This window comes from Odontesthes bonariensis, chromosome 23, assembly GCF_027942865.1.
Source record: "Odontesthes bonariensis isolate fOdoBon6 chromosome 23, fOdoBon6.hap1, whole genome shotgun sequence".
NCBI lineage: Eukaryota > Metazoa > Chordata > Actinopteri > Atheriniformes > Atherinopsidae > Odontesthes > Odontesthes bonariensis.
Genome location: NC_134528.1, coordinates 19,813,230 through 19,837,365, shown reverse-complemented (window position 1 = coordinate 19,837,365; position 24,136 = coordinate 19,813,230). Strand labels below are relative to the sequence as shown.

The following is a 24,136-nucleotide window of genomic DNA, read 5'->3' as shown; positions in this document are numbered from 1 at the left end:
TGGCAGAAAGTATGTTGGTGGTAACGAATAGACATTTGGTTATCATTAACAAAAAAAATGGATTTATACTAGATGGATTCTTAGAGGTTAATTAAGTTTTCTGTCTCTCTATTTGTGTCCTTTAACTGATCAGAAGTACCAGAAGAGGAGAAAATACTGTCTGTGTGCAGTCTTCCACAGCGCCGCCATGATTCAGGAACCAGGAGAGCCAATCCAGTTTGAGGTCAGCATCGGTAACTATGGGAACAAATTGGACACCACCTGCAAACCACTGGCCTCCACCACTCAGTACAGCTGTGCTGTATTTGATGGTGAGTAATGAAATCTGTTTTGGATAAAGAACATTCATCTAATACAGGGTCGTTCACTCTAAACACATTTACAGAATCACTTTAAGTGCTGTGTAATCTTTTTCTAGGGAACCATTACTACTACCTGCCCTGGGCAAACACAAAGCCAGTGGTTGTGGTTACATCTTTCTGGGAGGACATCAGCCACCGCCTGGACTCTGTCAACATTATCCTATACATTACTCACCGCCTGGTAAGATTGCACTGTTACCCTTTCTTTTTGAAGTAGACTTCATGATTTACTGTCTGAAGTTTCACAATAGCTTTCCATTATAAGCTGCTAATACTGTATTTGGTACATGTGAGTACTTGTGCAGCTATAGATGGTTGAGATGTTTGGATAATCATCACACCTATTTGGTTGTTCTTGCAGCAATCCAACCTGGAGGCATTCAAAACTGCCATGTTGGCTAAAGTCTCTGACAACAAGCTGGTAGAGGTGTGGCTGAAGTTGCTCGACCAGCTAATTGAAGACCTGGAGAGGTAAGGGAGAGGAAGGGTTGCTGTGGGATACAATGGGATACAATGGGATCATTTCTGTGCTTCTTATTTGAAAAACATACAAGTCAGTTAAAGGTGGGGTATGAGATCTTGGAAAAATGGTTCCTGCAAGCTATATTTTTGAAAATACACAACCTTGCCTCTCCTTCAGCCCACCCCTCGAAACCACGCCTTGAAAACACATGAACGAATCACGAGTCTGTGAACATGCAGGGGGGAGGGGGGAGGGGGGCTGACGGTTGATTGGCGTGTCAGAATCCAATAGAAGTAACTCTCATCATTACTTGTATTGGTCAGACATTTCCTCTTGCTACACCCTCTACAATGGACTAAAATATTAATTTTTTTCCCAAACATTCTATTTTAGTGGGTGCAATGGGGTCGTGAGAAGGTTTTCAGACAATATGATAAAAAATGCTCCAGAAAACATCTCACACCCCACCTTTAAATATAAAAATGTATAAGTCAAATAAAAAGAAAGGAAAATTAGTCAACCAAGAAAACAAATTAAGCAAAATTTGCCATAAAACCAAATAGATTTCAGAGATTTGATATCATCTAAGTACTTACTTATATATTGGTTTATAACACTGAATTAAGTATCAGCTTTTCTGCTCTCCTTAAGCTTCCCAACACCTGACATGGAGGGCCGCTCTAACCTGACATCTCTGGACATCCAAATCAAGAAGCTGCGAGACAGCTCCTTGGCCACCATCAAGGAAGCGGCAAGACGCATGAGAGAGGAGGCCTCAGAGATCCGTGACACTCTGTCTGAGTTAGAGGCCTGGGTGGACAAACTCAAATTGTTGGCCGAGGAGGTACAAATACAGCCAATCTTATCAATTTGAATACGTTTGGATTTTTTGGTGCTGACTATACAGTACTGTGAAAAAAACATGGAGCCACCCCTCATTTTTGTATAAAACAGCACCTACCTCAAAGAATGCAACAGAGTTCTGTCTACACATAACAGACAATCAGCAAAGAACCAATGTTCAATTGGTTAGTAGCAGCTTTGCAAAGACACATCATTTTGTTCCCATTTCTATAGTTGCATGTATGAAAAATGTCAAATATATATAATAGTTTGACAAACATGTAATAGAATTTTGAAAAATTTAACTATTCTTTTTAAAATAGGTACTTAAAAAAAATACAAAAATTCTATTTTTATGGATGTGATTTTTATAATAATAATAATAATAATAAACATCAAACTTATATAGCGCTTTTTTTTGGACCCTCAAAGACTCTTATGGAGATGAAATTGACTTTGTATGTAAAAAAAAAATTAAATACACAAAAACTGGACTGAAAATCAGTGGCAACAGGTCTTATGGAGGGATGAATCCTCCCCAGAGCTCAACATTATTGTAGCAGTGTGGGATCATCTTGAAAGAGAACGGAACAAAAGGCAGTCAACATCCAAAGAAGAGCTTTGAAATATCCTTCAAGAAGCCTGGAGAATTGTTCCTGAAGACGACTTAAAGAAATGACAAGAAAGCTAGTCTAAGAGGGTTCAGGCTGTGACGAACAAAGGTGGTCAAACCAAATCATGACTTTTCAAGTTTGTTGGAATGGTGCAAACTTTGTTCTTGTTTTATATATTGTATTTCTATTTATATTTGCACGTGTTTCAATAACTCACTGCATCTATATCATGTTTTCCTGGAATTAGATAAAGAAATGAATGCTAGCTAAAGGCTTTTGCATAGTACTTTAGCAGAAATTAGAATTATGGAAAACTTAGTGGTTGAAAAATTGTTCATCCCCATATATGACAAATAAAGGAAAAGGGAATTATTGATAAAATAGGGCTCATGTGTTGTCCTGGTTATCATCTGTTGCACAGAAAAGTACATTCCGGAAATATTTCATTGCTCACAATGTTTCTTGCAAAATTGCTTCACTTACAAAATTAGTTCAAACTATGCAATGAAATTTCAAACAATGAAAGATTTCTATCTAAATTTGGGGAAATACGTGCTCTAATTGATGCACTTTGTATCCTTAATACTGCATGGGTTTACATGGTGTTATTCTCACTGCTTCCAGCCCCAGAACAGCATGCCTGATGTGATCATTTGGATGCTGCGAGGTGAGAAGAGGGTGGCCTACAGTCGTATTCCAGCTCACCAAATCCTGTATTCAACATACAGCGAGCAGTCCTGTGGACAACACTGTGGCAAAACTCAGACCATCTTTTTACAGGTACTTGTTAATTCTTTAAAAAGTAAGAGAAGAGCATGGGCTGGAACGTTATATAGGAATCAGGTGAATCAGATTGATCTACATGGCAGTTTCTGTGACTTCCTTCTTTTTTTATTCCTGCAGTACCCCATGGACAAGACCAAAGGCTTGAAAGTACCTGTTCAGATTAGAGTCAACATGTGGCTGGGCCTGTCTGCACATGAGAAAAAGTTCAACTCATTCTCCGAGGGAACATTCAGCGTGTTTGCTGAGCTGGTACGCTACTCCAAAAACACAACTTATTCTGAGTTTTATTAACCTTCCCTTAAAGAGGGCAAACTATTGACCAACCAGCCTGTATTCACAATATAATTTTGGAAATGTTTTAGATATTTTCCAATTTCTGGAAGTTTATTATGAAAAAACGTGCACTATGCAGTTATTCCTGTCTATTGTCAAACCAGAACAATGAAGTTAACTGGTCCTGTGTTTCATTATAGTACGAAAACCAGGCTCAAGTCTTTGGGAAGTGGGGGACCACAGGACTGGTGGGGCGCCACAAATTCTCAGACCTAACGGGCAAACTGAAGCTGAAACAAGAGTACTTCGTTCCACCAAGGGGATGGCAGTGGGAGTCTGACTGGTTCATTGATCCAGAAAAAGCGTGAGTATGCTTGGAAACGATTGATTATTTGGTGTTTTTCTCCTTCTGGAATATAACACGTTTGATGAAAAAGACTAGCTTTTAGGGTTCAGACTGCACTTCAGATCACGATTGTGGTGGTATGTGTAGCTTTTTATTTTCTTTGTAACTGAATACACCTCTGTAAACTTTGTGGGAATGGGCTACAGCTGTTTACATTCCTTTTATGGAGTGGGCCCAGATTTAATGATAGTACCAGGCTGTGCCAGTGAGCTGGGATTTACTGTTTCCTGTTTACGCCTCAATCTACCTCCTTCATCTCAAGAGCAGTCATTACTTTCCCTCCAGTTCCACATACATCATTGTTTGGTTTTCTGTGCCAACATCATCAATAGATATGTGACTCAAGCAGCAACTGCTGTACACATGCCTTGTCCAGCAGGGAAATAGTAAAGACAAATAGGCAGTAGTATAGTAGTAGTATATAGTAGTAGTAATAGTATGATAAAGTACATTCAAGTCCATGCAGAGTTCATGTAGTTATGCTATCTGTTGGGTTACTTCGAACTTACAACACCTTACAAAAGTGGCTGTGTGTTGGGATTTTTGCTGTAATGTGCTTTTTGATGCTGCCATAAGGGGAACACCAAAGTGGCTGCAGAAAGTTTAATCCTTTGATAATATACGCACAGATGCTACAAATGTATGACTTTGTTTCAGTCTGCTAACAGAGGCAGATGCAGGACACACTGAATTCATGGATGAGGTTTTCCAGAATGACACCCGCTTCCCCGGTGGAGAGTGGAGCGCTGCCTCTGAGCCATACACGGATGTGGTGAGACGAGCAAACCTGGCATGGAAATAATGAGCAGTGCAGCTGCAAATGACATGCAGATACAATCTTTCTCTTTTCTTCTCTTTTCTAGTCAGGGATTGTACTCATGAATTTACATGTAAGATCAGTAACTAGACCTACACGTTAAGCACTTTTTAGTTGCTCATTGACTCTTCCTAATCACTGTCACCTGCGTTATCCATCTGAGTGCATGTGTGTTGCTAACAGAGTTTTTGTGTTGTACAGAATGGGGAGAAGAGCCGAAACCCAGGAGAGTTTGACTGTCCCCCAGGTTGGACGTGGGAGGATAATTGGACTGTTGATGACAACAGAGCTGTGGATGATCAAGGTGCAAAAATTCCCCCATTAGCTGAAAGCGAGATTGTATCTTTTATTTTTTCTTCTTTTAAAACAGTTTACCTGCAAACAAAGGTAGTTAATTAAATTCTGAGTGGTTTATAGTGATGATTTAGTAGTCAAAATGACCAAGTAAACTTGTTTAAAGATAGCTGTGCCCATGTTCTTATGTGCCCGTGTGCACCCTAAAGGCTGGGAGTATGGGGTGACCATTCCCCCAGATGACAAGCCTCGGTCCTGGGTCCCTGCAGAGAAGGTCTACTATGTCCACCGCAGGAGGAGGCTGGTTCGACCCCGCAAGAGAGCTGCACTCCCTGCAGGAGCAGCGCTGGAGGTGAGCACAAGACAGTAGTGTTGTAGACTATTGTCTGCGGCTCAAGTTTAGTTTGATTTGAGAATGATACTTTATAGATTGCATTATTACAGAGGCCAAGAGTGCCCATCCTTGAATTTAATTTGTTTACAAGATCACAATTGAATTTTCTCTTTATTTCGAGATGACAAAGATCATTTTGTGGTTGATTATGTCTCAAGAGGACAAGAAATCTGTTGTCTTGATGATGGATACATGTATAGTGTATCGTTTTGTTGAGATCGATAGGCTTTTTATCTCAAGATAATGGGTGGATATATTGTTTTACTTTTGGCAAGAAAAGTTTGCGTTCTCATCACCACAATCAGTGGGTTCACCTGAAGGCCAGCGACTGGAGTGTCACAGAAGTGGTTACACTCTTATCTATGCCCACATGCACCACCGTCTGTGCTCAAGAGGAGATATTTACTAAACCCAGTGCAGCAAACAGAGTTACACATTTATGCCTTTACTTAACGTTAGAGATCCTCCCTAACTATACCATATTATTAGAATATACTATGAAATTAGGTGTAAGAAGTCATTTTAATGCTCACCGTGATCACTTTGTGATCTCGAAACCAAAGTTCGTTTTCTCTCGTCCGCTCTCTGCTTCTTGTATTATTGTGACTCGACCTTTCTATAGTTGAAATATTAAAAAAAATAGTATTTCATATAAAAACATTTGAGCTACAGGTTTCCTTTTACACACAGAGGCGAGATCAAGGTGACCCTGAGGGCTGGGAATTCTCCTCCCTGATTGGCTGGAAATTCCACACAAAGGAGCGCTCATCAGACACGTTTCGTCGAAGGCGCTGGAGGCGTAAGATGGCACCAGAAGATCGCCTAGGCGCCTGTGCCATCTTTAAGCTGGAGGGTGCATTGGTAAGGAAAGGAAAAATGACAAACTTCTTATGTTGACTAATTTGCTTTCGCAAGGAGTGAAACTTACTTTGTGAGCCGGAATTCGAGCAGCGAAGCATCCTTTGTTTAACTTGGAGAGGAAAGGAAGCCATAAAGCAGGAACTGACTCTGAGCACAATGAGTCACTAAGTACTTCCAAATATTTGGCTGTCAATTAAACAAATCTACTGTCCATTGGCGTGGGTTTTTTTTTGGAATATGTGACGCATGAACATGTAGATCTAAGATACTGGACTGGTTTGCTCTACAGGGTGTTGATACAGAGGAAAAAGAAAAAGACTCCAAAGCCGATGCTACCAAGCTGTTTGGTGCCAACACTCCCACTGTGTCCTGTTCCTTTGACAGTGAGTGACACAGTGCCAAGACGTAGATAAAACAACATACAATACACATGTAATAATTGTTCCATTTGACCTTTTTTCCCCTCTGTAGGGTCATTCATGTACCACCTCCGTGTCTACATCTATCAGGCAAGGAACCTGACATCTATGGACAAAGATAGTTTTTCTGGTAAGATGTTACTTGTTGGTCAAAGTCCATAAACCACCTTTGCAAAAGTTAAACATGAACACTGAACCACATCTTTTTTACATTACAGATCCTTATGCACACGTCTCCTTCCTGCATGTTAGTAAGACAACAGAGAAACTCAAAGCAACGCTGAACCCGACCTGGGATCAAACTCTGATTTTCAGTGATGTCGAGATTTATGGAGACCCCCAGAACATTGCTCACTGTCCTCCTGACGTGGTGCTGGAGTTCTTCGACAATGACCAAGTGGTAGGCTATGAAAGCTGTATGTACAGAAAGCATTTGTAGCGAAACACTCCTTAAAAAGTCAAATAAAAAGAAGAGGTTTTTGAGAAGTAATTTCTCTCAATCACGTCTTAGGACCCAGCAGAAGTGTGTGTTGGTGTTTTTCTCAGCAGAGACCCAGCTCTGCTAGTCTTTATCAAATTTATTTCCTTATTTTTGCCATGCTCTGGACGCATATATGTGTCAACCTTTGGGCAGGAAGTGTGTAAATTCCATCTAATAACAGGAAGGCAAGTGTGAGCAATATTAAACATCTGGATCAATTTTCTGAGCAGGAAACTGAGACAAAGTTGACTTTGCCACCATGAATTGTCCTTAAGAAACCTTGGATATTTCCTGGCTTAGTTTTATTCTTTTAAACAATGTTATTTGGAAATTTGAAGAGGAAAAAACAACCATCTACGCCTGACTCCACCTGTCAGCTGTGCCTCTCCTCATCTAACTTATGCTGAATGTCTTTTTTTAAAAATCTCTGTTTTCTCTTTCATCCTGTCTAAATTGTCTTCATACAATGTTGACCTCATTAGTGGCATCATCTTGGAAATTTTAGCTAAGCAAATATGAAAGTGTAGCTTGTGTTCTTCTGCGTAGGGGAAGGATGAGATGCTTGGCCGCAGTGTTTGCACCCCACTGGTGAAGCTGAATCCTGGCATGAATCAGACACCCAGGCTGCTATGGCATCCCATCATCCAGAAGGGGCAGAAGGCAGGGGAGGCACTGGTGGCTGCTGAGCTCATTCTTAAAGACAAGGTATGCGTAAATATAATACCTAATGGGATGTTTACAGTATGTGAAACATTATTTCTGTGCATTCTTTAAACCTGAAGTTCTGTGACATTAAGATTGAGTCATCTTATGTAACGTATTACCTGCCTAACGACCAGACTGTCATACATTTATGACATGTAGAAAATCAATGTTTGTAATTATTCATATATTTTAAATTATATCTCCTGATTTCCATACACTACATGCAATATTGAGAATAATGTTGACTTTTATTGAAACAAGTGTTAGATTATGTCATACTCATGTTACACACTCACTTGTTTATTTAACATGTGTCTCTGTTCTTGTAGTCGGGTGACTCAGATCTTCCCCTGGTTCCCCCAAAGCGAGCTGAGAACCTCTACATGGTTCCTCAGGGTGTCCGCCCCGTGGTGCAGCTCACTGCTGTGGAGGTAATGCACGACCTTCGGCACGACCAGCCCTCTGAACGGATGTACGTCCTGTCTCTAAATACCATCTCTGCTATGTGTGTTTTTAGATTCTTGCATGGGGTCTGAGGAACATGAAGTCCTATCAGCTGGCCTCAGTGTCTTCACCCAGCCTTGTGGTGGAGTGTGGGGGGCAGAGGGTGGAGACAGCTGTCATCAAGAACATGAAGAAGAGCCCTAACTTTCCCGGCTCTGTCCTCTTCATCAAAGTGGTAATGACAGTGTTGCACAAGTGGATTAGATTAAAGGATAAGATCGGTTTTTTGACATTGGGCCCTTGATTTCACATTATAACATGATGTTCTACTCACCCCTGCTTGTTGTTGGTCATTTGGAGCTGTTCCGAAGATATTCGAGAGGCGTCTGGCTGCTCTCTTGAGATATTCGGCCATGAAACGGTTTCCTATGGGCAAGCTTATACAGGCACAAACTATGCTGTTTATAATTTATTAATTACTGTACACTAGCACTGATAACGTGGAGGTGCGTCGCTTACTTAAAAAAATCCGGGTTATTGTAATTTTGATTTTTTCGTCGTAAAGTGGGTGTAACTGACTTCATTGTCGTGCTACTGCCACAGACAGCCCACAGACCTGCTGCCTATTTATTCATTCGGCTAAAATTCAAAATTAGTAACCCGGATTTTTTTAAGTAAGCGACGCACCTCCACGTTATCAGTGCTAGTGTAGAGTAATTAATAAATTATAAACAGCATAGTTTGTGCCTGTATAAGCTTGCCCATAGGAAACCGTTTCATGGCCGAATATCTCAAGAGAGCAGCCAGACGCCTCGCGAATATCTTCGGAACAGCTCCAAATGACCAACAACAAGCAGGGGTGAGTAGAACATCATGTTATAATGTGAAATCAAGGGCCCAATGTCAAAAAACCGGTCTTATCCTTTAAGCAGACACATATCCATCAGTAAGAAAAGTATAACCAACTTAAATTTATTGAGTTGGAATTAGAAAAAAATTGCGAATATGATGCACTGATTCGCTAGAATTTGGCATCATAAGTAATGCCAAACATGTAAAAAAATGCTTCATGAAAACTGAGTCAAACCTCCAAATATGACCAGATATATTATTTTTGTCACTTACTCTCATCCAGCTCCTCCCAAAAGATGAGATGTACACACCTCCCATTGTGCTGAAGGTGATCGACCATCGTCCGTTTGGTAGGAAGCCTGTCGTAGGTCAGTGCACCGTCACATCTCTGGAAGAGTTCAGATGTGACCCCTATGTCATCATTTCCGAGGGAGCCAGGGCCTCCAAAAGTAAGGAGCAATACTGAGATTTTTCTAATTCCACAGTAAAGAGACAAAATTCCTTACATTAATGTTGTCTTGTTTAACAGTGTCTCTGATGATGGCTTCACCTCGCAAAGATGTCTCAATTTCAATGGAAGAAGCAAGACCGCTGCTAGAAGCTCAGGTAAACGCAAACACCTTCTGTCGTTACTGACGCACATGAAGTTTCCTCTAATCTATTAAAAACAAAATTTGACTTTCAAGTCAAATTTGACAAACTTCATTATCCTGGCTTTCAGTTTGTTCACAGCATGTCAGCTGCTGTCAACAAAATGGCTTCCCCTACTTCCTATTTTGTATGTATGATTACTTATTAAAGCTTTTTAGTTCACAAGGCCGGGCACCAATTACACTTGAAAGCTGATAATCACTCATTCCACAGTGCTGCAGCCTCGTTATGTTGTCACTACCCGATTAATCTACAGGGGATTCATCTCAATGACTGTGATTTCACTTAATTTAACTGGAACTTTTTTAATGAGCACATTTAATCATTTTGATCACAGCAAGGGCGTAACACATAAATGAGTCATTTACACCCAGGCATCCAAGTCACATTACACCAATTTAGCTGTTAAAGGGTCATTATCATGAGGTTTCCAGAAGTAAGAATTTAAATTTTGACATACAGTAGATTAAACTAGATAAATGAGTTTTCTTATCAGTGTTATTTGAACTTAAATATGGACTTGGCAGCAAATGAGAAAGAATCATTAAAACATTTGTACATTTTCTGCATCTCTTAACTGCAGTGGCATCATAAACACATGGCTCAACAGGTTTTCATTTATAATATACCTGTGCTTCCTTTGCTGAGAGGATGCAGCACTGAGAGGTATGTTGCAGATTAAAGGTTGGGTAGGGGAACTTTTTCTGGAACATTTTTTTACATATTGCTTGAAATACTCTTCACACCCCCATTGCAACCAATTAATTAAAAGTTTTGACACAAATATGAAAAGTTTTAGTGGCCTCTAGATCGTACAATCTAGGAAAAACAGTATCCAATCATTGTGAACGGACCGTTCACAATGATTGGATACTGATGCCGTCTATCAAACTGCAATCTGCTCCTCCCTCCCCCTCCTTCCCCCTGTGCGCGTACCCTGCTCCGTGAACAAATTACGTGTCCAGAAGCTTGGCAGGAAGCTAAACTAGAGCCAGCTTAGCTAGCACCTGGCATTATTAAACGTATAGTTAGCATATACTAAATACTAAATACGGCAACGATCAATGCTTGCTGTCAGAACAGCGCTCGTGCACCTTCGTGCTCGTGCGCGTTCATGTACTCTAGAGGCGTGCCTTCGGGGGGAAAATGCAGCTTCGCTGGACTCAAAATCCAGGATCTCCTACCCAACCTTTAAGGAACTCATAGTGTCAGGGAATGCCTCAGTGTAGCTACACATTTAGCCTTTTTCACAGCAGAAATGTGGGACTTTTTCACACCTGGTATTAAATCTTGGTTGATACTTTTGCAAATAAACAACTGTGCAGATACCAAGTCTTAAATGGCATGAGAATATACCTTCACATGCCTGGATCAGACCTGCCAGGCAAAATACATTGTTTTAGTTTGCTTAGACTACATATGTTATTTTTAAAGTAATGCCAGAGAATTTGGCTAATTTATTATTTGCTTTTTGGTCTTTTTTTTTCATGCTGTGGACAAAGTCAGCTTATGTGATTTGAGAACCAAACATGAGTTATTGTGCTTACAGAGAAAACGTCAATTTAGCAGTGGTCCTTCAGTGTGGATCAGAGCCTGTGCATGTATACACTGCTAAAATGTGGCCATAGGTGTCCCTGATTGCCTCAGATGTAATGGGATCTGAACGTATTCACACTTGTACTTACAGCTGTTTACTTGGTATTAAATACTTGGGATGCAATTATCAGGTGTGAAGAGGGCCTTTACAGCAGAGCAGCATGCACAGTAACTTCTAAATAGAATGCTGCCATTGGTAATGCACATTCCTCTCTTGCTACATATGCAATATTTCTGCTGTGAAAAAAAGATAAAGTCCATTGTTGCGCCCTTGTTTCCCAGAATTGCTTTGAATCATAAAATTGCAACTGGGATCGCTTTATTGACCTTTCCTTCACCACAGCTGAGTTTCACTTTCCTGTCAACATTTGAAACCTATTACAGAGTGCATGCTTCTTGTATGCCTTTGAACACCGATGTCATCGTTGTATCTTCATGTATTTGTGACTCCTTTTCTGTTTTGTTTTTTTGTCACACATCTTTCTCCAAAGCATGCTGAGAAGGTGAGAGAAAAAAAAACACGTGAGATTTAATGAAGTGATTTGTTGATCCATGCCAATCAATATGTCAGTCACGATGGAATACAATTTAATTTTTTAGGAGAAAGAGACGGTCGATTGGTGGAGCAAATTCTACGCCTCAGTTGGAGACCGGGAAAAATGCGGCCCTTACCTCAGGAAAGGATATGATACCCTCACAGTGAGCAGACTTTATCGATTTCTATTGAAGCTGATTGTATCTCAAAAAGTTAAAAAAAAAAAAATCTCCTCTTCTGTGGCTGCAGATGACTTGAATGCGTGTGTGAATTTTCAGGTTTATGACGGCGAACTGGAGAATGTCCCAGAGTTCAAAGGGTTGACAGATTTCTGCAACACTTTCAAACTGGAGCGCGGCAAGAATGAAAATGGGGACGATGACCCCACTGTGGTTGGAGAGTTTAAGGTGGTTTGACATCATTTTGGAATGCTAACGCTTGATCACATAATGTAAACTTTAACCTATCAAAGAAATGACAACAGTAAAGCTTGTGAAATGTACTTTATTTCCACAGTTAAGTGTAGTTTATTGTATTTTACCTGCAGGGTGCTTTCAAGGTGTACCCCTTGTCAGATGATCCAGGTGTTGCTTCCCCTCCCCGTCAGTTCAAAGAACTGCCAGAAAGTGGACCTCAGGAGTGTCTAGTCAGGATATACGTGGTCCGTGCAGTAGACCTGCAGCCTAAAGACAATAACGGCAGAGTGAGAATAAAATCCGTTTTACCAGCAATAATAGAAGGCAAATATTTTGACATTCTTGGCTTAGTCAGCACCTTTGGCTTGAACTTTCTTTCGTGTTATCAGTGTGATCCATACATAAAGATCTCATTGGGAAGAAATACAATTGAAGACAGAGACAATTACTTACCCAACACAACAGGCCCTGTGTTTGGAAGGTAAAGCTTAAGAACTAATTTCAAACAACTGAACCTATCTTGTCAAAAATTATATCCTTAAAGTCAATTCTGGAAATTCACTGTACCCTAACAGTTCCCAAACACCCCCTGCTGTTGTTTAGGATGTTTGAGATGACGGGCTTCCTGCCCCAAGACAAGGACCTGAAAATCGCAGTCTATGACTTTGATCTGCTGACTCGCGACGAGAAGGTTGGAGAGACAGTGATTGACCTAGAGAACCGCTTCTTGTCTCGATACAACTCATACTGTGGCCTTCCACAAACCTACTGCATGTAAGGAAACACCTGAGCGCAGGGTTTGAGTCTTAGGGGAAAATGGGACAACGAAAATCTGAAACTGTCTTATGAAAACGCAGACTTATAATAGAAAATAAACCCCTTCTTGTGTCATCTAAGTTCTGGCATCAACCAGTGGAGGGATCAGCTGAAGCCATCTCAGATCCTTGAGAATGTGGCCCGGCTAAAAGGACTTTCCAAACCCAGGACTGAAGACAACGGCAACTCACTTACCTTCAATGGAAAAGATTACACACTGGCACAGTTTGGTAATGGTTTTAAACCTTTTACAACAACTTACATTATTAAAGTTGTCTTAATTTGGCTTTTTATTTCTTAGAAATACGTGTAAACTACATTGATGTGAATGCAGCAGTTGATGCTTGATTTTTACAGCTGACAGAGGTTTTTACTTTCAGCCTTTTCACCCGGCTGTCATAATAAATGGCAGTTTTAAATAATTTTAAATATAAAATATATTAAATATATGGAAAATCATATGACTGAATTATTAGCTATTACACAAAAGACAACAACACTAACAGTATACAGCCTGAGTATAACTGAGGTACAATGTGTTTTTGCATAAAGAGGACAACAAAGAAATTCATCAACACTTGGGTCCACCCAGTGAACGACTCTGTCTGCACGTGCTCAGAACACAAGGACTTGTCCCCGAACATGTGGAGACCAGGACCCTTTACAGCAGCTTCCAGCCAAATCTGTCTCAGGTTTGATGAAACATACTGTACCTGTTCACTACGCACACTGACCCACTGACAGATGCAGCTGTTTTGTAAAACTTCTATGTTTTGTCAATCAATTAAGGGAAGGCTTCAGATGTGGGTGGATGTTTTCCCAAAGAGTATCGGACTTCCTGGACCTCCCTTTGACATCACACCACGCAAGCCTAAGAGGTAAGCGCCGTTTCTTCAACACTAAATGACCGGTCACATTAGACGCCGCTGAGCTAACATTCACAATGTTCAAATGTTCAGGTATTTCCTGCGCGCTATCATCTGGAACACAACAGATGTGACTTTGGATGAGACCAGCATCACTGGAGAAGACATGAGTGACATCTACGTCAAAGGGTATATTTTGAATCTCTCATTTCACAACCCTTTTTAAAATACTCTTTAGTTGTTTAAGCATTTAAGTGTTTAAGAGAAAAAAAATGTAAAAGAAATTACCATGAACTGGCCATCGAATTACCGTACGTGTTGTGTTTTGGTGCCAGCTGGATGCCAGGTATGGAGGAGGACAAGCAGAAGACTGATGTCCACTACAGGTCTCTGGATGGAGATGGTAACTTCAACTGGCGGTATGTCTTTGGCTTCGACTACCTGCCAGCTGAACAACTCTGCCTTGTATCCAAGAAAGTAAGGCTTGTTTCTATCTGGATCATTTGAAAAGTAAGACCTGGTGTGTTTGAATTATTCATCTAAAGCACGTTTCCATGTGTTCTTTTAATCAACAGGAACACTTTTGGAGTCTTGACAAAACAGAGTTCAGGATTCCCCCCAAGCTGATTGTTCAGATATGGGATAATGACAAGTTCTCACTGGATGATTACCTCGGTAAGAAACCGTACTTTATGTTAAACGGAGATTTTCTGTATCTACAAGATCCAAATGACAAAAACAGAGCTTAATGCGCTGTGATCCCAGGCACATTGGAGCTGGATTTGCGTAAACTGGTTGCTCCTGCAAAGACCCCAGAGAAGTGCTCTCTGAAGATGATGGATGATCTGGAAATGGTGCCACACAAGCTGGAGAGGGCAAAGTCTTTGTTTGCTCAGCAGTCAGTCAGAGGCTGGTGGCCCTGCTATATCGAACAGAATGGGAAGAAGGTCCTGGGTGTAAGTTAAAAAAATAAAGTACCCCCAGTATAGAATAAATCTTCTTAAAAAAAAAGTATTTTTCAGAAAAGTTACGAAGTTTCACTGACCCAACTTTTTAAAAGAATTGTGTTTAGAAAACATCAGTTCAAAGTCTGGTGTCTTGCCTTGTGTTCGCAGGGCAAAGTGGAGATGACACTGGAGATTGTAAGCGAAGCAGATGCAGAAGAGAGACCTGCAGGAAAAGGCAGGGATGAACCCAACATGAATCCAAAACTGGACCTTCCCAAGTAAGAGACTACTGTCAAATAACTGAAACCAACCATACCGTGGAATTCTATCTGGGATGGATATTGAGGGGTGTATATTAGTGTAACACAAGCTTTAATGTCTGACAAATACTGTTTCTGTGTTCCAGCCGCCCAGAAACATCCTTCTTCTGGTTCACCAATCCATGCAAGACCATGAAGTTCATTGTGTGGAGAAGGTTCAGGTGCCTCTTTATTGGACTCATCATCCTCACCATCGTGGTTCTCTTCCTGGCTATCCTGTTATACTCTTTACCGGTAAGAGCAGGCAAGAGGGAAACCCCTGAATAAGATTAATCATATGTTCTGGAATCTGTGGGCCACATCCTGTATGCTTTAGGTTATTTGTACGGACTATAGGCGAGCAGAAACTTGACAGATCTTTTGATATATTTTTTTTTTGTTTCCAGAACTACATCTCAATGAAGATTGTGAAGCCACTGAGTTAACCCTGGAATGGAGGAGCAGCTGAATCAGCACATGGACAAGTTTTCAAATGATCCACATTATCACACCAAATGGACCTAAGTAGTGCTAGTGTATTTTTGTATTGCTTGTATTTTTTTATTCTTTTTTTGAGTTTTATCAATGGGATGGGGTGTTTGCACATTTGCACTAACATAAGAACACTTTGTCCATACAACATTACTGTGACAAACATGTGATTCTCTCACAGTCCTTACGATATGTGCTTTGTTATCAAGTCATTGCTTTTTTTATATATAATCACATACAGAATGCTCAGAAAATGTAAACACTACTGTGCCAAATGCAACCACAGGAGAAGCTCATTTAGTCAAGTGTCTGTTTTTTTGTATTTTCTATTTTCATCCATCTATTTTCTATACACGCCTAATCCAGTTCAGGGTTGCGGGGGGGCTGGAGCCTATCCCAGCTGCCATTGGGAAAGAGGCAGGGTACTGCATGGACAGGTCAGTCCATCACAGGGCCACACTGAGGCAATTGAGACAAATAACCAGGCACGCTCACACTCTCTCCTAGGCCAATTGACCTAACGTGCATTTTTTTGGACGTTGGGGGGAAGCCGGAGTACCCGGAGAGAACCCACACGTGCAATATTCCAGTTTCAGATATTTTAAATGAAATATATCAAACTTATTTTTAATGTGCGTGTGTAAATTGTCAATAAAAGTGCCTTTGGAGATCAGTATGTATACTATGATCAAGCAAGACAAAGATGACAGATCAGGGTTATGAATGACTTCAACTTTACATTTAATATTTAGATGTGTACAGCACATACTGTGCAGAAGTCCAAACTATATACATTTTTAAAGATCAAATTCTTTGTATGTGCCCTTTAACACGGCATTTTGTTACAATAAAATACAACTTGAAGACTTTTAGGCTTGTGTTGTTTCATCTCAGGAAATAAAAACATTTTCTTCCACTGAGTAATTGCTGGGTTTATTCTTCCTCAGAGCTGCGATGTTTGCAGTGCTGCCTCAGTAAAGCCTCCACCTCCCCTCTCTGTGCCAGGCTGTTGGCTTTGCCTTGGAAACGCCCGTTCTTCCCCGCCCCCTTTCCTTGGAGCAACTCTAAAACCCTGGAGAGCACAGAGAGACAGTTTTAAGAGACAGTTGAGTTTTTTTTGTAACCGAAGCTACCAACATATGCGGGCAGGGGTCTCCTACCGTGGTCCCATCTCAGTCACTGGTCCACTTGGTCCTGCCAGGAGAAACAAACCAGGTCCCTTCTCCTCTCCAACAGTGAGGAAAACCAAAGTTTCCTAAGAGCAAATGAAACAGTGCTTCAAGCAAGCATAGACATGCTAATACCTAAAGGGAAGCAGTCAGTTTGTGATCTTACCTCTGTGTTTATTTCATTGGCTATGATATTCATGAACTCATTATCTCCCTCTTTTCTGAAGGAGGAGAAAACAAACCATTTTCAGTGTTACATACTTCTACTTCTAACCTGATGGTGTCTCGATCGAGGTCTGGATCAGATCAGACAATGTCAGAATTCCACACTCACATGACATTTGGACTCAATTCAAATTTCTTACTTGTGCAAGCTGAAGAAGTTTCCCCTTTGAGGGTCGCTCTTAAAGTTCTGAGCGATGAGGACGGCCATATCCCGAAGCAAGCTCAGGTTAGTCTGGTCAGGAGAGTTTTACAGTGGTTGGAGGGTCTGAAGTTTTAAGTTGCACCAAGAAAAAAACAAATTGTCAAATTCACTCACCTTCTGTAGAAGCTTTACAGATTTCTGCAGCTTATCAACAGCCTCAACGTGCTCATCTGGTCCTGTCCTGTGGAACCATGACAAACAGTGTTTCCCCTACTGGGTTTGTGAACCAGTTTAACTCGCACTGATGATATATTGGCAACTCGTATACATTTTGAACTGACTTCAGAACTGACACCAGCGAACGCTCTGTGCTGTAGCTTCTCTCTGCGTACTTCAAAACCCTGTTTCCAGACAAGAAGATGAGGTTGGTTTTGTTTTTCTTTCCTTTCTCGGTTCCCAGCAGCTTTATAACCTAAAGTTCAGGAAAAAGGAACCAATGGAAACACTTGACTAATTTCTTAGAATCATCTGAGATGCCCTTAATGATAAAAAAATGTATATATTGACTTTGAATTACTATAAAGGGCTTAAAATGATTTATGCGTCTGAATTTTGGGTGTAAAGTAGTACCTGCAAGTGACTGAGGTTAGACACATGGGTTCCACAGCACATGTTGGCATCAATGCCCTCCATATCAATGATCCGAATCGGTCCAGCGTGGTCATCTGGCAGCCCCCGACTCCTCACCTGGTTTATGCACAGACACAAATCACGCAACGCTTTAAACAGTTTACGCTGATCTCATTTTATTCTAGTGAGCATAAACTGGCAACACGTGATGATAAGCCGTAGTAAGTTTATCATATGCATGGAAACCTTTTCCACCGCAGGGTCATCGATAGAGAGAAGTTGAACATTAACGGGAATGTGAGCTCTGATCCTCTCATTTATGGCTTCCTCCAGTTCTTTAAGCTGCGCTGGTTTCACACCCGGAGTGTCCAGTTCAATGGTGCTTCTCTGACGCCCCAGATCCCTGAAAGGAACCCGAAAGAGGAGAGGAGGTAAACTCCCGAATCTCGATGTGAAACGGGGAAAGCGACGTGTGCGGCGGTGAAGTACCAGGATGTGGTCTTGTATCCAAACATCGAGTCTGCCAAAGCCGTGATCAGATGCTGACCTAAGAGGCAAGAGGCAAGCCAACCACAGCTTAGAGCAATAACCGTGTGACGACAGCATGCATCCATAGGTGAAAATGGAGGAGTCACTACTTTTTACCCGAGTGTTGCTGCATATGATCAAACCTCCTCTCCCAGTCCACCTTCACGTGCACCTCCTGACCCACATCCAGAGGAGAGGTCGCAAAGTGTAAAGCATCTGGTCCTTGCCTTGTCACCCTCAAAACTGGGACCCCTCCGATCAGTCCATGGTCGTCTGGCTTAGGGAGAGTTCCACAAAATATGTTACACATACTGGCTTACTGACGGGACATGCTTGATGTGGACGCTAGACAGCAGAGTGAGAAAAACCAGCTTACTTGGCCACCTCCTTCAGGAAATAAAATGGTGTCTTGAAGCTTGACGTTGAAGCCTTTGAGAGTTTCTTTTTTTCCATTCACCTCTTGCTTTAGTTCGGCGGGGCAACAGGATACCACGGAGGTCACAAACTACAGTGAAACAAAAGAAAGGACAATTTTAACTCACGCTCACACATGGAAGCAGCTCAAGTGGGTGAAGGATTTCATTCTCATAAGAAACCTAACTTGTGCCTGATTTTGAAAATGAATAAAACTGGGCCACCTCTGACCCAGTCAAGTTAAAATAATTATAATACTCAGACTGGTCAAATCTGGAATAGACTCTTCTACAGATGAAAAATGATTTTATTTATTTATTCATTTAAATTTTTTGTTAGCCATGTAGACCACCTTAGACCAGGTCTACTTAAAGATTTGGAAAAAACAAAAGGTGAGAACAACAGAACAATGAAGAAATAGAAACATCTTGATGATATTTCATCATTATTATTATTAATAATAATAATAATACTATAGAAGAGAAAATGAGCTTTTCTTGCAAATAAAGACTGACATGGAGTGGAGGAATTGTTAACTTTATCACTAATAAAGGCTTCACGAGTCACAAGCTGTGTTTTGAAGAGTCTTTACTATCTTTACTAAGTAATGCGGATTTTAATATAAATCGGATCGAATATGGTCCAAAAAAGTACCATGTAAAATTGCTCTTTCACAGAGATTTGACCTGTTTAAGTGTTATGTTAACATTTTTTAACCGGACGAGATTTAAAGTGAAAAAGGTGCCAAAAAGAAACCAAACAAAACAATCCTTCTGCTTCTTCTTACAAGTTTTACGGGAGTTAAAATCCTTTTAGCTGCATTATCGCCGCCTTCTGGTTATATCTGTTAACAACAGCCGTACTTCATTTAAAAGGCTTTGATTAATGCAAAAAAAAAAAACAAAGTAAACAAATGCAGTTTTAATGCAGTTTTTCCTCTCCCGGCCGAATCAAAAGCCAATTAAGTCGTTCATTTCTACTGTATTTCGGGGAAGTGTGTTACATTGAAACTGCCGGAGGCAACACAAGTAATTATAGCACTGTTAAAATGGTAATACACAGTCCGAACCTCTCTGAAAACCATATTTTCAACTTCCTAAAATGAACGTGAAGTCAGCTCAAGTGATACTGTAGCTGGAGCACGGCGTAGCAGCCATGCTAATATTTCCTGCAAAAATTAGGGTTACATTTCTGGAAATATCTTTTCGCATGCTTCATAACAGAGTCATACCTCTTTCATATAGCAGTCTCGCTGACACTGAAAAGCCATTTCGGGGCGTTGTAGTTGAAAAATCCGTGCCAACCTGCAACACGAGATAGAATAAAATGAAAGAAACTGGCTCGCAGCTGTCAGCCTTTAACGGGTAGCAACATAGTCCAAACCTAACGGCCTCGACTTTTTTTCTTCTTCATAATTTCTTCTTCTTCTTCTTGGCGGTTCACAATTTAGACTTGTATATCGCCACCTACTGCACAGGAGTGTGTGATGTGATCAGGTCAAGTCATGGCATGGCAAGAAAAAATAAAATGAAAATAGAAAATAAAATAAAGAAATAAAGAAAGAAATGTGACACAGCCTATATTCTGCTCATCAATTCTGCATTATTTAGGTACATCATAAGACCTTCAATTCTATTGCCCTGCATTCCCTCTTCCTTCAAGATGTTTTGTATATCTCCCTGTTCTCTCCAGTGTGACCTGTGGTCAGTGTGTTTCCTGCATTGAAAAAGAATGTGCTCTAGATCTTCTTTGACCTGGCATTCAGTGCAAAGCCCATCAGTTTTACCCAACACATGTAATGTGGCATTGATGCCAGCATGCCCCAATCTCAGCCTTGTGTATACCACTTCCTCCCTTCTTCCAAGCCCCACTGATATGATTATTCTCCCCCCAACCTGCTGTTGCACATTAAAGTATGTCCTGCCTTTTGGGTCTGACTCCCATTCATCCTGCCACCTATTCATAATTTCTGCCTTAATATAAGATTTAGCTTCCCCTTTTCCTAGTGGAACATGGATTAAGATACAGTGGAGACCTAATGCGTCCCTTGGCAGCTTTATCTGCAGTTTCGTTACCCTTGAGGCCCTTATGAGCTGGCACCCAGCAAAATTGGACAATGAGCCCCAGATTACTGAGTTGGGCTAAAAGCTGCCTCGTTTCGATAACCAAGTCATCTCTCACTGCATTTGCAGCGATAAAGCTTTGCAATACTGAGAGTGAATCTGTGCAGATGACTGATTTAAAAGGCTTGACTTCTTCAATCCATCTCAATGCAGTGATTATAGCAGTTAGTTCTACTGAGTATATGGATAAGAAGTTATTCAGTCGGTATCCATACGTCTTTTGGAATTCAGGTATATAGATTCCAATACTACATTGGCCAGTTAAGAGGGTTTTTTGAGCCATCCGTAAATATCTGTATGTACCCATAAAATGCAGAATTCAAATAAGTTTTACAATGTATTGCAAATCCATTATCATCAGGGTGGTCTTTCTTCACTTTCAGTAGCTCTGTGTTAACATCTGGGGCAGAAAGGATCCATGGGGGTACATTACTCATAGCCAATGCAGAGTTAAATTTAAGGCTTTTTAAACCAAACACGCTTGCAGCCTCTTCAATGGTCCAACCAAATCCCTTTCCTTCTTTATAATATTCCCAACAGTCTTTGAGCACTGACATGGCAGGACTGTCAGTGTTACCTTCATAATTTCGCTTTGAAACACGTTTTAAACGTGACAGCAAGGATGAAAATTAAGGCTGAACATATAAAACGTAAGTTTTGAACATAGATTAGGTTCAAATAAAATGTATATAAACTTGACATTAGTATCCAGTTCACTCTGACAGTAAAATCTGAAAGACACAGACGTCAGATGAGCTTATTCTTACAGCCTAAAACTTGTTTGACAGCAGTAAGTGTCAGCTTAAGATACAACAGACTGAATGCGTTCTCCAACTGAAAGGCAGAGTTGAAACTGATCAGAACATTTCATCAAATAAGTTGCACCAATTCGAAAAGCGTTCATAACTTTTTATTTTCTTTTACAACTTCTGCCATTATTTTCTCTGTCCAAACAGCACTAATTGAAGGAGAGTTTTTGATACTCAATTTTCTGCTTAAATAAACTCTCTCAATAAACTATTACCCATTCAGATTAATTAAGCGAAACATCTGATTTAAATCCATTTGAACCACATCTGGCCAAAACACCGCTATCCAAAACAATAATCAGTGTTTAAAGCATCATTTTCTATAAGCAGCTGATATATTCAAGATGGTTAACCATCGACAACGACCAATGAGCATTTAATTTCAAAGAGATTCAATTTACATGAGTCTTAACAAAAAAAACCTGCTTGTATGTATGTGTTCTTTAGACTATCTGTATAAAATCTAGGAATCCAGTGTATATGATATCACGCCAACGTCATGACATCAGTCTAAATTATATTGATAAAACTTGTTTTTTCTTTTCTTTTTTACATTTTTTTTAAATTAAAACTGGACATGTAATTTGCAATACATCAATAAATAAACACAGAAAATATCATGTATGTAAAAACAGGATTTGGACCACAACACATTCATTTCTAAGCAAATAATGTAAGCATCAGCACTGTATTCAACATCCCGAGCCATTAGGTTATATCCGCCTCCAAACACAGGTGATAAAGTGCTGTATCAGTCAGACTGTAAAGGAAGCAAATGGACAGATGAAAAGTCAGTATCCACATTTACATAATCAGTCAGTTAATGTGCTTTTCATTCAACCTCACAACATGAAATACATGCCTGACGCACTTGAAACTGGCATGAACTCCATTTGATTTTGGGGATTCATTATCTTTTAAAAGAGAGCCCCTCAACTCCCAGAACTCTGCACTTACATCACTTAGATCACCCATATCCGGCGTATTTCCTTTGTTACTGGTGGCCATTTCCTGGATCATCTGAAAAATCAAAACCAGGTGTGTGTAGCTTATCTGATGTAAATCCAAACACACAGAAAAATAGCTGGACATTTACTGCAAAGAACAAGCACCAAGACGTGAAACAGGATTCAGATGATGTCACGACTGAGCACAATGACCACTCACATCCATGTATCTGTCATACTCTTCCTTTCCCTCGTCTTCTTCATGCTCCCAGTCCCTCCAGTTATCAAAGTCCACAGCGATCCAACTGGGCTGCAGAGAGAAGAATAACGCGATGCAGAACTGAATCCACTAACGTGACTGAGTAAATCTGAGTCAATGTTTGGTAATGTAGATTAACCTGTGACTGATCAACATAAACACAACACACATATATGAATATATATAAATATAGCACACCTATTATAGCGCACTTACCTTTGCTTGATCCTTCTGGAGACGGGGCCATGCATAATCAGGTTTAATCTTCCTCAGCAAGACGTTGATGGTGCGGTCAAAGACTCTTTCTCTGGAGTCCTTGAAAGTCATGACAAGTTTAAAAGATATATGTTACAACGTGATAATGTAGCTATACCATTTAGTATGCAACATGTCAAATTTGTCACATGGCACAAGTAATCAAGTCCCCCCCCCCAAAAAAACAACAGATGCTTACGTTGAAGTCGACTTTTTCAAAGAAGTACAGCTCATTGTAGAAGACGTCATCTGTGTCGTTTTTGCAGCTGTCTCACAAAAAAAAAAAGTGTTGTCAAAGTCAAAGAGCAAATATGTATATTACGTCAAGCAGAGATTAAATCAAGGGAGATTTCTCCAAACTTACATACCATAAAATCATTTTGTCTTGCTGGATGTCAACCTGGACATCTTTAGGTCTTTGAACCATGAAGTTGACAGTGACATATTTCTTTCTGTCATACCACAGCGCGTGTGCTGGCTGGCTGTCGAGACACACATTAAGGAATCACCAGTGTGATCATTTTGAAGTGTGAAGCCTAAATGCTTTAGCAAAGAGCTTGCATGAGAGAGGTTACCAACATCACCCAAAGACCACGGCAGGCAACACTCACCTCTCCTCTGGTCTGACAATTTTGGGTTTGTTCATTCCGATTCTTTGACCAAATTCAAAGAGAAGTCGCTTTTCTTTTCCGAGTCAACACAGGAAAGCAAGAAGTGTGGGGCTTTTGTGTTCAGCTGCGTGCTCCAAAGCTATGGCCAGGGCCCAGAAAGCTATATATAGAGCAGTTAGTTTCAGCTGCTGTAGGTTTTTGCCTGTCACAGCCCCTTCCCTGCCCTTTATAGGCTGTCAGGGGAACACTCTGGAAAAGAGATGCATCTTCTGTGTTCTGCCATACATCTAGCCACCCCACTCATTGGGTGCTTGAGTGGGTGGGGGTGGGCAGAAACGGCTCTGGGGGTGGGGAGCTTCAAGACAGATAACAGCAAGACAAAAACAAAAGGC

General features: G+C 40.6%; 3 protein-coding genes across 6 annotated transcripts in view; 1 reads left to right on the top strand and 2 right to left on the bottom strand.

The window, feature by feature from the left end:
* The window catches only part of LOC142374209 (myoferlin-like), a 28,548-nt gene extending 12,044 nt beyond the window's left edge, over positions 1 to 16,504 (top strand). For 2 of the 4 annotated variants that reach the window (XM_075457766.1, XM_075457764.1), the window contains 35 exons: positions 134 to 311; positions 419 to 543; positions 724 to 833; positions 1,477 to 1,669; positions 2,907 to 3,062; positions 3,186 to 3,317; positions 3,542 to 3,705; positions 4,405 to 4,519; positions 4,766 to 4,868; positions 5,068 to 5,210; positions 5,943 to 6,113; positions 6,403 to 6,496; positions 6,585 to 6,662; positions 6,751 to 6,932; positions 7,560 to 7,718; positions 8,048 to 8,149; positions 8,236 to 8,397; positions 9,298 to 9,463; positions 9,544 to 9,620; positions 11,753 to 11,764; positions 11,862 to 11,960; positions 12,075 to 12,203; positions 12,344 to 12,499; positions 12,602 to 12,693; positions 12,816 to 12,986; positions 13,110 to 13,258; positions 13,581 to 13,720; positions 13,818 to 13,906; positions 13,988 to 14,083; positions 14,230 to 14,371; positions 14,470 to 14,569; positions 14,660 to 14,850; positions 15,010 to 15,119; positions 15,248 to 15,395; positions 15,548 to 16,504. In XM_075457766.1, the coding sequence (XP_075313881.1) occupies positions 134 to 311; positions 419 to 543; positions 724 to 833; positions 1,477 to 1,669; positions 2,907 to 3,062; positions 3,186 to 3,317; positions 3,542 to 3,705; positions 4,405 to 4,519; positions 4,766 to 4,868; positions 5,068 to 5,210; positions 5,943 to 6,113; positions 6,403 to 6,496; positions 6,585 to 6,662; positions 6,751 to 6,932; positions 7,560 to 7,718; positions 8,048 to 8,149; positions 8,236 to 8,397; positions 9,298 to 9,463; positions 9,544 to 9,620; positions 11,753 to 11,764; positions 11,862 to 11,960; positions 12,075 to 12,203; positions 12,344 to 12,499; positions 12,602 to 12,693; positions 12,816 to 12,986; positions 13,110 to 13,258; positions 13,581 to 13,720; positions 13,818 to 13,906; positions 13,988 to 14,083; positions 14,230 to 14,371; positions 14,470 to 14,569; positions 14,660 to 14,850; positions 15,010 to 15,119; positions 15,248 to 15,395; positions 15,548 to 15,586 (4,473 nt within the window). In that variant the 3' untranslated portion in view covers positions 15,587 to 16,504. Of the gene's footprint in view, positions 1 to 133; positions 312 to 418; positions 544 to 723; positions 834 to 1,476; positions 1,670 to 2,906; positions 3,063 to 3,185; positions 3,318 to 3,541; positions 3,706 to 4,404; positions 4,520 to 4,765; positions 4,869 to 5,067; positions 5,211 to 5,942; positions 6,114 to 6,402; positions 6,497 to 6,584; positions 6,663 to 6,750; positions 6,933 to 7,559; positions 7,719 to 8,047; positions 8,150 to 8,235; positions 8,398 to 9,297; positions 9,464 to 9,543; positions 9,621 to 9,735; positions 9,793 to 11,752; positions 11,765 to 11,861; positions 11,961 to 12,074; positions 12,204 to 12,343; positions 12,500 to 12,601; positions 12,694 to 12,815; positions 12,987 to 13,109; positions 13,259 to 13,580; positions 13,721 to 13,817; positions 13,907 to 13,987; positions 14,084 to 14,229; positions 14,372 to 14,469; positions 14,570 to 14,659; positions 14,851 to 15,009; positions 15,120 to 15,247; positions 15,396 to 15,547 lie in introns of all 4 variants that reach the window. The other 2 variants (XM_075457767.1, XM_075457765.1) reach the window with 2 other exon arrangements.
* aarsd1 (alanyl-tRNA synthetase domain containing 1) lies at positions 16,350 to 20,128 on the bottom strand. Its single transcript, XM_075457768.1, has 12 exons — positions 19,972 to 20,128; positions 18,703 to 18,831; positions 18,444 to 18,603; positions 18,288 to 18,345; positions 18,045 to 18,201; positions 17,799 to 17,915; positions 17,510 to 17,640; positions 17,343 to 17,409; positions 17,167 to 17,258; positions 16,968 to 17,022; positions 16,793 to 16,887; positions 16,350 to 16,704 (listed from the first exon to the last, which is right to left on the bottom strand). The coding sequence occupies exons 1-12, from the start codon at positions 20,008 to 20,010 to the stop codon at positions 16,566 to 16,568; spliced, it is 1,239 nt and encodes a 412-aa protein (XP_075313883.1). The 5' UTR covers positions 20,011 to 20,128; the 3' UTR covers positions 16,350 to 16,565.
* A 1,636-nt stretch (positions 20,129 to 21,764) lies between these two features.
* Positions 21,765 to 23,974, bottom strand: ptges3l (prostaglandin E synthase 3 like). The gene is made up of 7 exons (XM_075457769.1): positions 23,745 to 23,974; positions 23,502 to 23,615; positions 23,333 to 23,399; positions 23,095 to 23,193; positions 22,840 to 22,929; positions 22,630 to 22,692; positions 21,765 to 22,432 (listed from the first exon to the last, which is right to left on the bottom strand). Exons 1-7 carry the CDS (start codon positions 23,777 to 23,779, stop codon positions 22,424 to 22,426), a joined length of 477 nt encoding a protein of 158 aa, XP_075313884.1. The 5' UTR covers positions 23,780 to 23,974; the 3' UTR covers positions 21,765 to 22,423.
* Between the last annotated feature and the right edge of the window lie 162 nt (positions 23,975 to 24,136).